Raw genomic sequence first — 18,651 nt, forward strand, 5'->3', positions numbered from 1 at the left:
TTCTCCAATACAGGATGTTGTCACCACCAAAAATGAAAGGTCCTCTTTAATGATAAAATGTGGAAGCTTCTTTAAGGGGAACCCCACCTTTCTGAAAACAGAGCATTGGAAGGTGAACAGATAATTCATCATCATTACCAATGAAGGGGGGTAATATCTCTCATTTAGATGGAGGGGGGAGTGGTCGGTCCTCCACCATGTCACCTTTGACCTCCGTGTTTTTTTGTTTTTTTTTGGCAGTGTGTCCCCTTCTGTTCATCATACCGTGGGTGATTGTAAGATCATATCTGGAAAACGAAGGGTATGTAATCATTACATTTTTTTTTTATATATTGTATTTTCTATGTACACCTGTATCTCCCCAGAGGGATACAGACAGCAATAAAAAACAATGGGGCTTTAACCCTTCCACAATCCATGCCAAAACAAAACAAGGCAAAAAAAATGAGTTCATATTTAGCCTCTTGTTAACCCTTTAGATAAACCTTAGTTTACTTTAATCACCTCTAATTAACCCCTTCTTCCTCTTCTCCCTTAAGCAATATGTAAACCCAACATTTCATATTCCTGATATTCGCCTGCTGTACCATGTACTTGTATGAAGAGGTATCCTGTTCCCTTTGTATCGCTTCTTTTATGTGAAATCCCTGGTGTTCCCCCCAAGTTCCTCTGCTTTCCTATTAAAAACTGACCATACTAGGCATAAGAACAAAGCGTGGTCAGTTCTCTAGCTGTTTTGGGAACTCAGTGCGCTCTCCTCCAATGATTAGACTTCTGATCCCCCCCCCCCCCCCCTCATAGTCTATCAGTGGGAAGTACAGTGTGCTGCTGTTTCTCCCCCCCCCCCCTTATTCTGCTGAAATCAGAGGGAATGTGATAATAAAAAAAAAGGAAAAAAAGGTATTTATAATGCTTTTTATACCTATAAACAATTGTTTTGCTGCATATTTATATTTTAAACTGAATGGATTGTTTTAAAGGATGAGGGTTTACATACGCTTTAACTAATGTGTTCTGATTTTTTTTCCAACAATGAAAAATAAAAAAAAGTAGAAAAAAATTGTTAATATTTAACCCTTAGTTAAACCTTAGCGCAGTGCTAAATAGAAGAAAAATGGCCAGGTCATGAAGGGGGTAAAACCTCCCAGAGCTAAGGTGGAGAGAGAGAGAGAGAGAGACGCAAAGGTTTTTTTTTACTAAAACTGCACGGTGCGGTCTGCATAGAAACCAATCAGCTTCCAGGTTTTGTTGATCGAGTTGAAGTTAGAAGCTGATTGGCTACCATGCACAGCTGCACCAGATTCTGAGTGCTCCAGTTTTATTTAATCCCACACAATATAACATTGTTTGTAAACATTGTTCATATTTAAAAAAAATAGAGAAATACAAAGTAACACTGTTTATAAATGTTAATCAGACCAGATATACAGGGCCTTGAAAAAGTATTCATACCCCTTAAAATTTTCCACAGTTTGTCATGTTACAACCAAAAACGTAAATATATTTTATTGGGATTTTATGTGATAGACCAACACATAATTGTGAAGTGGAAGGAAAATGATAAATGGTTTTCAACATTTTTACAAATAAATATGTGAAAAATGTGGGGGGGGGGCATTTGTATTCAGCCCCCTTTACTCTGATACCCCTAACTAAAATCTAGTGGAACCAATCGCCTTCAGAAGTCACCTAATTAGTGACTAGAGACCCCCTTTGTGTAATCTAATCTCGATATAAGGCTCTTTACAGGCGATTTTTTTAAAGCTAAATCGCCTGAAAATCGCCCCAGTGTGAAAGGGATCTCAGTGTGAAAGCACTCGGGCTTTTACATTGGGATTGCAGTTGCGGCTTCTTTCAAGCGCTTTACAGGCGCTTTTTTAACGCTAAAGCGCCTGAAAAACGCCTGAAAAAATGCCCCAGTGTGAAAGGGGTCTCAGTGTGAAAGGGGTCTTAATGCAGCTGTTCTATGTGATATTATAAAAAAAATAAAAAATAAAATAAAACACAACTCATAGCAGAAATGGAAACAGGTTAAAGTACATTTGCATTAAAAAAACACCAAAAATACATTTAACTTCACCTTCCCCACTGACTTATATTTCGTCATAATAGCAAATGTTTGCCAAACCCGGATTTTTGCTGAAATTTCAGTTATATTTATAGTAAGACCTTTCCTATTACTAATAGTAATATCTGTTTCCTCCTGTATTGAATTGTATGCTACCTGTACTGTCTGCCCTAACGCAAAGTATTGGCGCTATATAAATCCTGTATAATAATAATAATAATAGTAATAACTAAATCCTGAATAATAATAATAATAATAATAATAGTAATAACTAAATTCTGTATAATAATAATAATAACTAAATCCTGTATTATAATAATAATAATAATAGTAATAACTAAATCCTGAATAATAATAATAATAATAACTAAATCCTGTATAATAATAATAACTAAATCCTGAATAATAATAATAATAATAATAGTAATAACTAAATCCTGTATAATAATAATAATAATAATAATAACTAAATCCTGTATAATAATAATAATAATAACTAAATCCTGAATAATAATAATAATAATAATAATAATAGTAATAACTAAATCCTGTATAATAATAATAATAATAATAGTAATAACTAAATCCTGAATAATAATAATAATAATAGTAATAACTAAATCCTGTATAATAATAATAATAACTAAATCCTGAATAATAATAATAATAATAATAATAATAATAATAATAGTAATAACTAAATCCTGAATAATAATAATAATAATAACTAAATCCTGTATAATAATAATAATAATAATAATAATAATAATAATAACTTGTATTCATGACCAGAGTACCCCTTTAAACTGAAAATCACAGCAGCAGATCTCGTGTTTCCTTCTCGGAGAGGAAATGACAGATCCAGAAAGGGATCCGATTGCAGCATTCGGGTTCGGGACAAAAAAAAAATGCATTTATGAATGAATTAAGGTCCGCCGTGTTCCTCCCTGCCATCCATCATCATCCAATCGCAGCATCAGCAGGATGATTCATGGTCCAATCTCTCCGCACCATATACACACTGAATGCATCGATCGCCGAGCGGCAGCCAATAAATCACCCGGATAATTCTGGGCTGCGGAGACGGAAATAGCCGGGAGATTTTCAGACGTTACAATTACAGCCGTAAAATACAAAAATGGTCCAAAAACAAAAGAAGGTGCAGAAAACATAAATACAAACTGTATAGGTAGGTGAGCGCAGCCTACTGCATTATGGTGTGCCCTCCAAAACTCAAACACACACACACGCACGCGCGCGCGTGTGTGTGTATATTTATACAGTATCTCACAGATCATTGAGGGAACCATGAATGCCAATATGTACTGTGACATACTGAAGCAGAGCATGATCCCCTCCCTTCGGAGACTGGGCCGCAGGGCAGTATTCCAACATAATAACCACCCCAAACACACCTCCAAGACCACCACTGCCTTGCTAAAGAAGCTGAGGGTAAAGGTGATGGACTGGCCAAGCATGTCTCCAGACCTAAACCATATTGAGCATCTGTGGGACATCCTCATACAGAAGGTGGAGGAGCGCAAGGTCTCCAACATCCACCAGCTCTGTGATGTCATCATGGAGGAGGGGAAGAGGACTCCAGTGACAACCTGTGAAGATCTGGTGAACTCCATGCCCAAGAGGCAGTGCTGGAAAATAATGGCGGCCACACAATATTGACACTTTGGGCCCAATTTGGACATTTTCACTTAGGGGTGTACTCACTTTTGTTGGCAGCGGTTTAGACATAATGGCTGTGTGTTGAGTTATTTTGAGGGGACAGAAAATTTACACCGTTATACAAGCTGTACACTCACTACTTTACATTGTAGACAAGTGTCATTTCTTCAGTGTTGTCACATGAAAAGATAGAAGGAAATATTTACAAAAATGTGAGGGGTGTACTTACTTTTGTGAGATATTGTGTGTATGTGTATATATATATATATATATATATATATATATATATATATAAATAAAATAATAATAATAATAAATAAATAAATGTAAAAATGTAATAGAGCAGTGGACGGTGTCAGTAGTTTTTTAGTTTTGTATTATTTTTTACAGTTTTATTTATATTTTTTAAATGATTTTTTCCTATTTTTTTAGGAGCTTTGGTCAAATATTAGCAGGGGGAAATCTGCGCTGCAGCGGGTGATTAAGGTGTGCCCAGGCACACCCAGGACACCCCCTGCGCACACCTATGACAAACTGAACACATTACAGGCCAGCTCCACCCAAACTAGTTCCGGTTTGTCTTTTTAGCCCCATACACACGATCGAACTTTGTACAAACTTTCCCGTGGATTTTCTTGCAAAGGGCGTCGGCCCTGATGCATACACACGGTAGGACTTTTTCAACCAACTTTCACCAAATCACGTAGTTTTTCTGCTCTTTACCGCCACCTTTGGTCAACTTCTGTATTGTTGTTTGATCTTTTGCATTGGTTCTGATTATGCCTGTTTGTACTTTGTACAAAAGTCCGATGGTTTTCTGTACACACGATCAGACTTTGCTCCATCGGACTTTTGTTGCGAAAAAGTTTGTCCGTTCGCACAGCCAACAAAAGTCAGATGAAAACGGAAAAATGTTTGTCCGATGGAGCGTACACACGGTCGGATGTTGCTGCAAAACAGCTAATTTGCATGTTTGTTGTCAAAAAAGTGCGATCGTGTGTACGGGCCTTTAAGCTAGAATGCTGAACCCCACATTGGGCTCTTTAAATGTATGAGATCTCCCCACCACAAGTCCCAGCACCACCTGGCAGCTGAATCCAATTCATTGTGGGAGGGGCAGAGACACAAACTATAAGAATGCAGTCTATCTCTGACCTCTGAAATGCATTATTTACAGATATTTGGTATTATAAAGCTCTTGTGTATAGTAGGCGTTTTATTGTATGTAATATTGGTTATGAATTTCATGGAAATGATAAATCTAAGACCTGATAATGTTTGTTGTGCCACTATTCCAGGTGCTGGGAGACGACTACTAATACAGGGATCTGGTATATTATAAAGGGGCCGATGCTTCTCTGTGTGTTTGTAAGTATTTACATGACTTCATCTGAAGGGCACTGACAGGCATTACTGATGGGGCACTGATTGGCACATTTATGGGCACTGATTGGCACTTTGGGGGCTAACAGGCATTACCGATAGGGCACTGATTGGCACATTTATGGGCACTGATTGGCACTTTGGGGGCTGACAAGCGTTACTGATGGGGCACTGATTGGCACATTTATGGGCACTGATTGGCACTTTGGGGGCTGACAAGCGTTACTGATGGGGCACTGATTGGCACATTTATGGGCACTGATTTGAAGTTTGGGGGCTGACAAGCGTTACTGATGGGGCACTGATTGGCACATTTATGGGCACTGATTGGCACTTTGGGGGCTGACAAGCGTTACTGATGGGGCACTGATTGGCACATTTATGGGCACTGATTGGCACTTTGGGGGCTGACAAGCGTTACTGATGAGGCACTGATTGGCACATTTATGGGCACTGATTGGCACTTTGGGGACTGACAGGTGTTACTGATGGGGCACAGACTGGTAGCTGATGGGCCCCTCTGATGGGGGCTGCGCTGATAATCAATGTGCTCATTATCAGCCCAGACTCCCTCCCCTCTGACAGGGAGAGCCGCCGATTGGCTCTGCCTGTCAGCGTGAACCGAGGAAAGCCGTTTACCAGCACTTTCTGGTTCACGCTGTGATCAGCTGTGATTGGTCACAGCCGATCACGTGGTAAGGAGCCTCCGTCAGAGTGACACACAGCACCACCAATCTCCGAACTGCGCGCCGGCATGTTATCCTGAAAGACGTCATTTGACGTCCAGCAGCGAGGATAACAGAACCGCCTCCCAGCTGTCATTCTGCGATAGGCCAGGCGGGGGAAGTGGTTAATCTAGTTATTTCATTTTGTTAACCACTTCAGCCCTGGAAGGATTTTACCCCCTTCCTGACCAGAGCACTTTTTGCGATTCGGCACTGCGTCGCTTTAACTGACAATTGCGCGGTCGTGCGACGTGGCTACCAAGCAAAATTGATGTCCTTTTTTTTCCCACAAATAGAGCTTTCTTTTGGTGGTATTTGATCACCCCGGCGGTTTTTATTTTTTGTGCTATAAACAAAAAAAGAGCGACAATTGTGAAAAAAAACGCATTATTTTTTTACTTTTTGCTATAATAAATAGCCCTAAAAAAAATATATAAAAAAACATTTTTTCCCCCTCAGTTTAGGCCGATACGTATTCTTCTACATATTTTGGGTAAAACAAAAATCGCAATCAGCATTTATTGATTGGTTTGCGCAAAAGTTAAAGCGTCTACAAAATAGGGGATAGATTGATGGCATTTTTATTAATAATTGTATTTTTTTTACTAGTAATGGTGGCGATCAGCGATTTTTTTTTTTATCGTGACTGCGACATTATGGCGGACACGTTGGACAATTTTTACACATTTTTGGGACCATTGACATTAATACAGCAATCAATGCTATAAAATTGCATTGTAAAAATGTCACTGGCAGGGAAGAGGTTAACCACTAGGGGGCGGGGAGGGGTTAAGTGTGTCCTGGTGTGTGTTTCTAATTGCCTGGGGGATGGGCTAGCAGTGACACGACACTGATCGCTGCTCCCAATGACAGGGAGCAGACGATCGGTGTCCTGTCACTAGGCAGAACGGGGAGATGCTGTGTTTACATCGGCATCTCCCCGTTCTTCAGCTCTGTGACGCAGGCACTGAGGCCACGGCAGGCGCGGCGGGAAATTCAAGGTAACATACGTTGGTATATACCGTATACCAGGCAATGAGGTACATATTGAAAACAGTTTGTGATTTGGGTTTGCATTCGCTTTAATTGATTTTGTATATTGCATTCTTTGCACCTCAATACATTTCAGCCTTTGTGAAAGTGCAGAAATATTTCTTCTAAACTGCTTTGAGGTCTTCACAAAATCCGTATCATATACTTCTATCATATACTTCTATCTACATTATAGAACATTACTCTGTAAATGTAGTATAATGTAACCCAGGCCGGGGTCTTCTGTCTGTCTGCAGATAAATTTCATGGTTTACATCCGGATATTACATCTTCTACATATGAAGCTGAAAGCCCAACAGCTAAAGTTTACCGATTACAAGTACCGGTGAGTAAGAACAATCGTAAAAAGCCCTGATAAGGATATACTGAAGTTATTACTGATATCTAGTAGTAACAGAAGTATTATTAGTAATAGCCATTGTTACATTACTGGTAATAGATGTACTCCTAGTGGTGGGTAGTAGCTAATCTTCAGACGCAGTCATACCCGAGCTAATATTAGTCGTAACACTTCTAGTACTGTTGGTATCATTAGTAATAATTTCAGAAAGAGTGAGAAGTAACAAAAGTGATGATTGTGGTTGTCGTACAAAAACAGAATGTATAGTTCCAGCACTCATAGTGCCTTTAGTGGTAGCAGAGGAGTAGTGGTGGTGGAGGTATTAGTTATGATATTGATATTTGTAATGGTAAAGTTAATATTAGTACTAGTGGTCGGAAGGTATACAGATTGTACTCTTTGTATCGGTAGTCTTACCAGTCCAACAAACCTTTACTAACCAAATATATTGGAGGGAAGTAGGTAGGGAAGGGAAGTGGGCAGGGGAGGGAAGTAGGTGGGGAAGGGCAGTGGGCAGGGGTGAGAAGTAGATAGCGAAGGGCAGTGGGCAGGGGAGGAAAGTAGGTGGGGAAGGGCAGTGGGCAGGGGAGGGAAGTAGGTGGGGAAGGGCAGTGGGCAGGGGAGGGAAGGGCAATGGACAGGGGAGGGAAGTAGGTAGGGAAGGGCAATGGGCAGGGGAGGGAAGTAGGTGGGGAAGGGCAGTGGGTGAGGGAGGGAAGTAGATAGGTGTGGGCAGGGGAGGGAAGTAGGTGGGGAAGGGCAGTGGGTGAGAGAGGGAAGTAGATAGGTAAGGGCAGTAAGCAGAGGAAACAAGTTGGAAGGTAAGGACAGTAAGCAAAGGAAGAAAGTAGGTAGGTAAGGGCAGGAAGCAGAGGAAGGAAGAAGGTAGGTAAGGACAAAAAGAAGGGAAGGGGAGTAGGTAGTGAAGAACTGGATTCGGGGGAAAGAGATAGGTAGGAAAGGCAAAATTCAGGGGAGGGAAGTCAGTAGGGAAGGGCAGTGGGCAGGGGTGGGTAAAAGATAGGGAACATAGTAAGCAAAATTTTTGAGCTGATAGGAAAGGGTAGTATGCCAATAACGGAAGTAGGAAAGGTAGGAAAGGGCAGTAAGCAGGGGAAGGAAGTAGGTAGCTAATAAAAGTCAGTAAGTAAAGGAGTTAAGTAGGTAAGGAAAGGCAGTATGCAGGGGAGGGAATTGGGTAGGGAAGGGCAATATGCAAGGGAAGGAAGTAGGTAGGGAAGAACAGTGAGCAGGGGAGGGAAGCAGGTATGGAAGGACATGGGCATTAGAGGACAGTAGTGTAACACCCTTGTCCTAGAATAGGGCTACAGATAAACTTTGTTATGCTGGGTGGTAGCCAGCCTGGCTAATTTGTTGTGTTTAGTGGTCAAATGACGTCTGTCCTAATCCTGTTTAGTTTTGGTTTCTCCCTTTTGTCAGTAGGTGGTGCTGTTGCCTTTGACATTAGTGTGATGAGCCACAGTGAGTTCAGGTAATGGATAAACATACCTTTCTCAGCCAATCATAATTCCTGCTATGCATGCTGGGAAAAGGTATTTATTCAGAAGGAGTCAGGTGATTGAATTCTTCCCGCCCAGGGCTGCGGCCTGGGTGGATGTGTGTATTGGAACAGCTCCTGGCTGCTAGGCCTATCTGAGGCCTTTCCAGGTGTTCAAAGTTCTGTTGAGGAAAGCCTGTTAAAGATCCGGAAATTATTCTGAGAGGGATGGAGTTCTAAGGAAGCACCAGAGGGTACTCTTCATGAGCTGAAGGCTCAAGAGAGAACGGGCACCGTCCCCTCTCTCCAGCCACCCCCTCTATATAGATGGATAGATTCATGCATTACATGAATCTATCCATGGCCGCCGTTGCCACCCCCTATTCAGGCCCCTTTTCGGATGCCGGGTGCCTGAATTTACAGCGTTTTTTTTTTTTTAAGCAACTGATTAGAACCACAGGCTCTTATAGGCTTCAAAAAAAGGTTTCCTAACACACCTGGGTGGACTGCGAGCACAATGCTCACAGTGGCGGCATTTGATGGGCACAGTGGCTGCATTTGATGGCACAGGGGCTGCGTTTGATGCCACGGGGGCTGCATTTGATGGCACAGTGGCTGCGTTTGATGGCACAGTGCGGCATTTGATGGGCACAGTGGCTGCGTTTGATGGGCACAATGGCTGCGTTTGACGGGCACAGTGGCTGCCATTGACAGGCACAGTGGCTGCATTTGATGGCACAGTGGCTGCACAGTGACTGCACACCGATTTTTGTCTAAGGAGTCTGCCAATCTGCCTGTTGCTGATCGCTACTAAGGGTGTCCTGTGCCCTATCCCCTCTCTCCCACATTTTTCCTGTTTGAGAAATAAACTTCTCTATTGTTTAAGCATAAAAGTGACCGGCGCCCAGCTTTCTTCCACCATGCCTAGTAACCTGCACCCTGAGGAATTATGTAAGCCCTCCCTACCTCGTAGTCACCATCAGGCTCCAGGAGAATCAGTGTAGGCACTACAGTATTAAAGGAAAAACAGTAGGCCGGGCAGGGTCGCAGGTGGAGGGAATACAGTAGGCAGTAAAGGGCCATTTGCAAGGAGGCACAATAGGCAGAGAAAGTCAGAATGCAAGGAAGTGCGGTGGGCAGGAAATGGCTGTGGGCAATAGATAAGGAAGGACAGTAGACAGTGGATTGCAGTGGGCAGGGAAGGGATAATAGAACTCACGCCACCTTATTCCCCATCACAATGCCCATCATTGGGATAGGACATATTGTAATAAATATCTATAATTTGTGCTGTTTGATCGCCATCTAGTGGAATCAGAGTAAATGATGTTGTACACGATTACCTTATTTTTTTGTCTCTTAAGATTCGCTAAAGCAACTCTCATCCTCATCCCTCTGCTGGGGACACACGAAGTCTTCTTCACCTTTGTCAGCGATGAACACATTAAAGGGCTCACCAAACACATCCTGCGCTTCATCCAGCTGACTCTGAGCTCTTTCCAGGTAGACGCTGATGGGAATACAGCTGTGCTGTGTAGGGAATTTGGTGACCTTTTCATTAATAAAGGGGAAATAAGGCAACTAAATTATGATAGACAGAGGAAACCGATCTACGATGTTTTGTATGACTGGAGAAGCATGCTCTCTAATGCAGCGTACACATGATCGGAATTTCGGCCAGCAAAAGACAGATGAGAGATTTTCATCTGAAAATGTGACCGTGTGTATGCTCCATCGGAATTTAGCTGGCCGAATTCCCGCCAGCAAAAATTTGATAGCACGTTCTCAATTTTCCAATTTTTCAAATTCCGATCGCCTGTATGCAATTCCGGCGCGCAAAAACTCACGCATGCTCAGATTCAACTACGAGATGGAAGCTATTGGCTACTGGGTATTGAACTTTCTTTTTCTAGTCCTGTTGTACATGTTGTACGTCACTGCGTTCTTGGCGGTCGGAATTTGGTGTGACCGTGTGTAGGCAAGACAGTTTGAGTGGAATTCCCTCGGAATTCCGATGGGAAAGCCATCAGAACTTTTTCCGATGAGAATTCCGATTGTGCATTAGAGAAGGGAGGAAGCTAAGCACTGAGAAGGAACCCCTACTCACCGTTCAGAAAGTCTGTTCATGAGTATCCTCACCATTCTGCCTGTCTTACTTCTACTTGGGTCCATTTACATTTCTGCATCACTGTAATGCATATGTTACCACAATGAGTGATAAGATACACATTACCGCAATAAGTGTTAACTTATGTAACATGCATTACAGTGTTGTGCTGCCAGTCATAGCAATTTTATGCACTAAAGCAACACCTGCATTGTAATGTGCCCCGCAAGGCATGATGTTGTGGAGCGTTGCAGGGCCATTTTTAAGGCAGGGCAAAAGTGGCAGCTTCCCTGGGCCCTGTCATTGTTGTGGGGCCCAAAGCAGCTGTCTCATACTTGCCAACTATCCTGGTTTAAATTTACTCTTCCCTTGAGGTTTTAGTCCTGTGCTGTGTCCCAATATCTCAGTGTGAAGTGCTGCTACTAATGCTGTCCAGCTCTGCCCTATTGTTGTGTACAGATGACTCACCTGCAGGCCCTGTTTTTACATGTAAATTACTGTACATGTAAATTACTGGCATTCATATGTAAATAGCGGTGGCATTCATATGTAAAGGTAGCATTCATATGTAAATAGCGTCCGCCAGCGGCAGTGATATGTATATCATGCCCCCCCTGAGGTCATATCCACAGTAATCTATAAGCAACCAGTCAACAAGTAGAAATCATGTGCTGTGACCTCTAGTATCTAATCAGTGAGCCGTAATGTGTGCTGTAACCTCTAGAAACCAGTCAGTGAGCGATAATGATACACTGTAACCTCTAACAACCAGTCAGTGAGCGATAATGATACACTGTAACTTCTGGCAACCAATCGCAATAGCTGCCTGATTCAGTAAACTGATTTTGAGTCTAGCTACTATTTATTGTATGTTTTAGAGCAGGTGGAGAGCGAAACTGCATGGGGGGGGGGGGGGGGGGGCAAGAAAAGTTTTGCCCAGGGTCCAATCAATATTAAAGACGGCCCTGGAGTGCATTGGGGAAAAAAAAGGGCCATTATTGCAACCCTATTGCCTTAACGCAACGCACATTAACAATCAACATAACACCAAATAGTAGACATGGGCGCCGTTAGATTCGTAAACTTTTCGTTAAAATAACGAAAGTTCGTTATAATGAATTTATCATTATGAGGGGCTCCCACCATCCCTGTGCTGTGTTGACTTCCTCTGATTGGTGAGCAAAACACCAGTCCTGTTTCTGTTCATTTGGATCCGAAATTCAGAAATTTGTTAACGAAATTTCGTATTTCATATGAAATTCGTCAGCATAGAAAATCATAGGGTTCCCACCATCCCGGTGCTGACTTCCTGGGGTTTTAACTTTTAGGTTAATTACGTTTATGTAACAATTACGAATTGATTTTCGTTATGATGAATTTATCATTATGAGGGGTTCCCACCATCCCTGTGCTGTGCCGACTTCCTGGGTTTTAAATTTTTAGGTTCGTTAACTTTTCCTTAATTACGAATTTTCGTTATGAATTTGGATCTGAAATTCGTAAACGAAATTTCGTATTTCGTACGGAATTCGTACGCATAAAAATTTGTATTTCGGATTCGTACGAATGTACGAATTTCCGGAAATTTGTACAAATTTTCGTTTCGTATGAAACTAATCGCACATGTCTACCAAATAGATACAATATCACTTCTGCCTTAAAGCGGAGTTCCACTCATAAAATTAAGTCTGCATTATTCAGCAGTATTAAACCTAATTAACATTTGGAAAAAATTTTTTTTTTTTTACTCACGTTTTCATGTCTGTTGCTAAGGGGTGCCTTGGAATCTGCCTCTTACTCTCCACGGCGCCTGACGTCATTTCCCTCGGCAGCGCCGAGGGCCTCTTTGCCATTACAATAGGGCGGGCACTTCCGTCGCCGACGCCCGTTGTGATGGCAACGTCAGAAGTGTACAGCGCTGCGAGCCATACATACTGCACATGCGTGAGAACGGGCGGCGCATGCTGGTCGCTCAGCTGCACCAGAGCCCTGGAAAATAGTGCTTGTGGGCTTCACATGCCCACAAGCTGTAGTAATATGGCTGAACCAGAGTGACTCCATCTTTGTAAGTTCATATGGGATTGTGCTTAGATTCTGTATCTGCAGACTTTAGCAGTTTTTCTGTAAACATGCACATAAGGAAATATAGCTTGCATAGGCAGTCTCCTTCTATGCTGTCTAAATAAAGAGATTGTGTCACAATATGTCTGGGCCACATATCCCATGACTGTGATTCAGAAGCAGATGACATGAGTAATGATATGTAATGATGGTGTGTAATGTACGCCTCTGTATTAACCACACCCATGTTCTATGCAATGATTGGCTGATAAGGGTGCATATAAAATGCAGCCCCTCCCAGAATAAATTAGACAACTGCTGAAACTGTAACATCGGCTGGGCTTTTTCTTGTTGTCTCCTAATGCTGCAGCGTTAGTTAAAAGGGTTTCGTGAGTATTGTAATTGCATTAGTTATACCTCTAGCTGGTCTTTGTCAGGTATATAGAAATACCATTTTAATCACAACACAAGCAAGCTTGAAATTGCCAAGAACAGGGAATAAAACATATCTTGCTTTATTAAATGGGCAATCGAGCAGCGATTGAAAAGAGAAACATGAGTGCTATTAATAAAATGTTAAAAATAAAGATATTCATCCAAAAAAAATATATATTTCTTATAACAGTTGGAACTCCGCTATAAGGTATGGCGTCAGTCTTTTTGGGGAGGTTCTCGCTAGATTACAGGCATCTCCAGCACAGGACCCAGGTCATGGTCTTCTAAGCCCTTGTACACATGGTCGGAGAATCCGTCGGAATGTGTCCTATCAGACCGTGTCGTCGGATAATCCGACTGTGTGTGGTATGCATCGGACTGATTCCATCGGAATATCCGTCGGACCCAATTTTCCAACATGTTGGAAATATTTCCCGACCAACTGGGCCCGATCGGACATACTCCGATCATGTGTAGAGAATTTTGATCGGACCAAGTGCCACGCATGCTCAGATCAAATTCCTACATCAAAGCTATTGGCTACTAGCCTGAACATAGTCCCATCGTAACGAAATTACGTCATCACTTTCTGAAAGATCGGATTTTTTCGCCAACTTTGTCCGACCGTGTGTATGCAACAGTTTCGGACAAGATCCGAAGGACAAAATCCGACGGGCAAAATCCGACGGATTTGGTTGTGGAAATCTCCGACCGTGTGTACGCCGTGTGTACAGGGGCTTAGTTCCACTTGGCCTTGCTGCCCATCCTTAAGCAATATGCATAAAAACTCAAAAAAAAGGGAGACACTCCAGCCTTGTGCATTAACCCGAGACACCATTTATTTAAAAATAAAAAGTAATGTATTCACAAAGAAATATAGAGCATTAAGTCCACCACAAATTTCCAACAGATCGACCAAAATTGGTAGTGCACCACTGGATGACCCGAGAGGATGTCCCAGAATTCTGCAGCTTGTAGAAGAAGAGAGGGCACCCTTTGAAATGCATTAAAGAGGAAGTAAACCCTGATGGGTTTACTTCCTCTTTCATTCCCTGCAAAGGCAAAGCATAATGGACTACTATGCATGGCATAGTAGCCCATTATGTGTCACTTACCTGACACAGGAGCCAGCGATGTCACCTCTGTCCCCTGTAGTCCGGCACATCCATCTTCTCGGTGGGGTCTCGCAGCTCCGCCGCTGTCATTCGGCGGAGCCGCGATGACGTCACTCCCGCGAATGCGCACGGGAGCCGACACGCGCGGCAGCTCCATTGTTGGAAATGCCGCGCTCAGTGCGCCTGCGCGCCGCTGTCTACGGCGCATGCACCGTAGACAGCGGTGCCTGTCTTCGGGCAAATATCTCCTAAACCGTATAGGTTTAGGAGATATTTCTTGGACCTACAGGTAAGCCTTAATCTAGGCTTACCTGTAGGTCAAAGTGGTTTGTAAGGGTTTACAACCACTTTAATATCTGCTGAACTTTGGGACGCGCCTCTCGATCCATCTGGAGGTATGCCACCAAATTTGGTTGATCTGTTGGAAATTTGCTTTGGGCCTGATGCTCTATATTGTTTGAGAGTATATTTCTTTTTATTCTTAAACAAATGGTGTCTTGGTTAATGTACAAGGCTGGTGCCCCCTCCTTCCCCACTTTTATTGGTGTTTTTATGTACAACATAACACATGTTAATACATGTACATTAACACACCACAAAGAAGTCAATGGGCTGCCAAGATCTTTCTCACTCTTTTCCACGAGCACATCCAAAGGATGATGAAATCTCAAATTGTTCATGTGTTGTGTGAGAGAAATAAACACGGGCAATCAGCATTTATTTGACTTGGTAAGGCTGTTTTATACAGAACTGGAAAATTCTGTGATAGGATTATAAAACATGAACAATTTTATTTTATTTTATATATTTTTTAGTTTAATTTGAATTAATCATCTCTTTTTATCATTATTTTTAGGGCTTTGTGGTTGCCTATTTGTATTGTTTCACCAATGGGGAGGTAAGTAAATGCTTTACGGGTATTTTGCATTTTCAGCCGAATGTTAAAGTGTATCCTGAACCATTTGTTTTAGTTTTGGATGCACTAAGAAAGGGTTTTTATCGTGCCCCCGCCCTGTACTTTTGTCCTGGTGTCACCACTGTGCCCATACAGAAAGTGAGGGAAAGTACAAAGTTTGGTATTGTCACCAGAATAATGCCACATACAAACGGTCAGACCAGTGGCGTAACTAGAACCTTCAGGGCCCCGATGCAAGAAACCATGAAGGGCCCCCCTGAACCCCAGCCAGGGCCCTTCCCTCCGAGTCTGGCAGTGGAACTCCAGGGCGTGGTCACAGGTATGACCTTTGTGAGCCCTGTAGTTCCACCACTGGTATCAGTAGTTTTTTTTATAATTTTTTTTTTAATTTTTAGGTGCCCCATTGGGGGACTGTCCCTAGGCAGGATGGGGTCCCCATCCCCAGAAGAGATGAGGTCCTTTTCTCCAGGGCAGATGAAGTTACTGCCCCCAGGTGAGAAGGTGTTTCTGTCCCCAGGGGAGGTGGGGGTCCCTGTCCCCATGTGAGAAGGGGTCCCTGTCCCCAGGGGGAGATGGAGGGGGTATGTAATGGTGTGTGGGGGATGGGGTCCTCTCACTCACCATGACCAAGCTGTAGGCCGTGCACTCATCCATGTTGGCCTGGGCTCCATCCAGTGTGCTGGACGGGTGATCAGCATATCTCCCAGAAAGACCTTTCATCATCTGTGTATGACGGGGGAGGAGGGGGGCTGGCAGACAAGCCTGCAGTGTCCTCCGGGGAGCTGGCTCTCATAGGGCTGCACTGCATCTGTGTGCTTAAAGTTTGTTTACCCGGGAGAAATATGCAGTGCAGTGTGGGCCGGACTCGGGGGGGGGGGGGTGGGACTCTGGCTGGGGAGAACAGACATCGGACTGAGTGGCAATGAATGGAGCAGGTGAGGGGTACTCTGAGGAGCCGGCCGATGACACAGGTCATGCAGGGAATGCACAACTAAAGAGCAGCCAGTGCGATAGACGAGCATGGAGCTCTGCTAGTCACCCTCCACCTCCAGCCACCCGTGTGCATGGTGCACTGGTACCCCTAGCTGCCTATGCTGCTGCCGGCCATATGTAGAGGGGCTGCATGGGCCCCCTGCATCACAGGGCCCAGTTGCGGTCGCAACTGCTGCACCCCCTATACTTACACCCCTGGGTCAGACATTCCGACAACAAAATCCATCAGATTTTTTCCGATGGATGTTGGCTCAAACTTGTCTTGCATACACACGGTCGCACAAAGTTGTCGGAAAATCCGATCGTTCTGAACGCGGTGATGTACAACACATACGACGGGAACTATAAAGAGGGCAGTAGCCAATAGTTTCGTCTCATAATTTATTCTGAGCATGCGTGGCACTTTGTCGAATTGTCTACACGCGACCGGAATTTAAACGATCGGATTTTGTTGTCGGAAAATTTTAGATTCGGCTCTCAAACTTTGTGTTTCGGAAATTCCAACGGAAAAAGTCAGATGGAGCCCACACACGATCGGATTTTCTGACAACAAGATCCGATCGCACATTTTCCGTTGGAAATTCCAACTGTGCGTACAGGGCATTAGACTATTTTCTAAACTTCCACATTTTTCCAACTATCTTAAAGGAGATTTCTCCTCACTTTGTAGAGATTTCATCTAATTTCCTATTTGTTTAAAGGGCAGGAAGTGAAAACTCGCCAGTGGGACTGTCATGGACAAGGGTCCATATCCACATGGAGAGAGACAGTCCAGGAAATAAAGGAGTGTGCCTGAGATTGTGGAGACAGAGGTGTCATGGAGGTTCTCAGTGCTCACTGGGGTCACAAAATAACACAGGATGCTTAGGAGTCTAGGCAAGCACAGGGATCACTGGGGTCACTAGAGACAAAAGAGTCACTGGAGACACAAAACGCACCAGAGTGCACAAGGGTCATAGAGTCACTGAAGGCATGGGAGAGCACTGGGGTCGTTGGAGGCATGGAGATCACAGGAATGCACAAGGGTTACAGTGTCACTGAGGGCCCAGGAATGTTGGGGTCACTGGAGACACTGGGGTCACAAAAGGGTTCACAGATTCCCTGGAGGCACAGGGGTTACAGAAACACTGAAGGGGCAGGAGCACTGGGGTTATTGGAGACACGGGGGTCACAAGAGTGCACAAGGGTCACTAAGGGCACAGGATTGTTGGGGTCACTGTAGACACTGGGTGCACAGTACAGGGTTCACAGATTACCTGGAGGCAAAGGAGTGCACAGGGGTAATTGGAGGCATAGAGGTGCACAAGGGTCGCTAAATGCACAGGGCTCACTGGAGGCACAGGGAGTTCACAGGTTTACTGGAGGCATAGGTGTGCACAGAGGTCACTGGAGGCATAGGGGTACACAGAGGTCGCTAAATGCACAGAGCACACTGGAGGTACAGAGGTGCATGGAATTCACTGGAGGCATAGGGGTGCACAGGCATACTGGAGGCACAAGAGTGTCAGGGGTCACTGGATGCATCGGGGTGCATGGAGGTCACTGGAGGCATAGGAGTGCACAAGGATCGCTAAATGCACAGGCTCACTGGAGGTACATAGATGCACAGGGTTTACTGGAGGCACAGGAGTGCTAAGGAGTCACTGAAGGCATGGGATTGCATTGTGGTCACTGGAGGCATAGGGGTGCACAGGGTTCACTGGAGGCATAGGAGTGCACAGGGGTCGCTGAAGGCACAGAGCTCGCTAGAGGCATTGGAGTGCATTGAGGATCCTGGGAGAGTAGCCCCATCTGTAGTCACTAGGCCCTCACACCCTGCCCCCAGACCTTGTGACAATAGCCCCATCAGTGGTCACTAGTCCCTCAGATCCCCTCGAACCCTGGAAGAGTAGCCACATCAGCAGTCACTAGGCCCTTAGATCCCCTCGAACTTTGAGACAGTAGCCTAATCTGTAGTCACTGGGCCATCAGATTCCTCCAGACTGTGGTACAACGGCCCCATCTGTAGTTGCCAGACTCTCAGATACCCCTAAACCCTGGGACAGTGGCCCCATCTGTAATCACAGTCCACAAGAGTGGCCCCATCTGTAGACAAAGCCTAGAACAGCCTCTACAATCAATGTCTTCAGACGTTTTGTTTCTATTAACCTCTCAGTCCATTTTGTGTATCTGAGCTGTTTGTAAAATAAAATGTACATAATGCTCTGCAGTTAGCAGCGATCCCTCCGGCTCCCCCAGGGTTAATTAATCCTTAGCACAGTAACAAGCGTACACAGA

General features: G+C 43.9%; 1 protein-coding gene across 1 annotated transcript in view; it reads left to right on the top strand.

Annotated features, from left to right (window-relative positions):
• GLP2R (glucagon like peptide 2 receptor) overlaps positions 1 to 18,651 on the top strand; it is a 134,373-nt gene that overhangs the window by 111,646 nt on the left and 4,076 nt on the right. Inside the window, exons 8-12 of the mRNA XM_077458784.1 lie at positions 241 to 301; positions 5,047 to 5,116; positions 7,146 to 7,234; positions 10,112 to 10,250; positions 15,322 to 15,363. Coding sequence (XP_077314910.1) covers positions 241 to 301; positions 5,047 to 5,116; positions 7,146 to 7,234; positions 10,112 to 10,250; positions 15,322 to 15,363 — 401 coding nt within the window. The remainder of the gene's footprint in view (positions 1 to 240; positions 302 to 5,046; positions 5,117 to 7,145; positions 7,235 to 10,111; positions 10,251 to 15,321; positions 15,364 to 18,651) is intronic.

The sequence above is a fragment of the Lithobates pipiens genome, unplaced genomic scaffold, assembly GCF_037356315.1.
Source record: "Lithobates pipiens isolate NorthernLeopardFrog02 unplaced genomic scaffold, aLitPip1_a1.2 Scaffold_28, whole genome shotgun sequence".
Classification (NCBI taxonomy): Eukaryota; Metazoa; Chordata; class Amphibia; order Anura; family Ranidae; genus Lithobates; species Lithobates pipiens.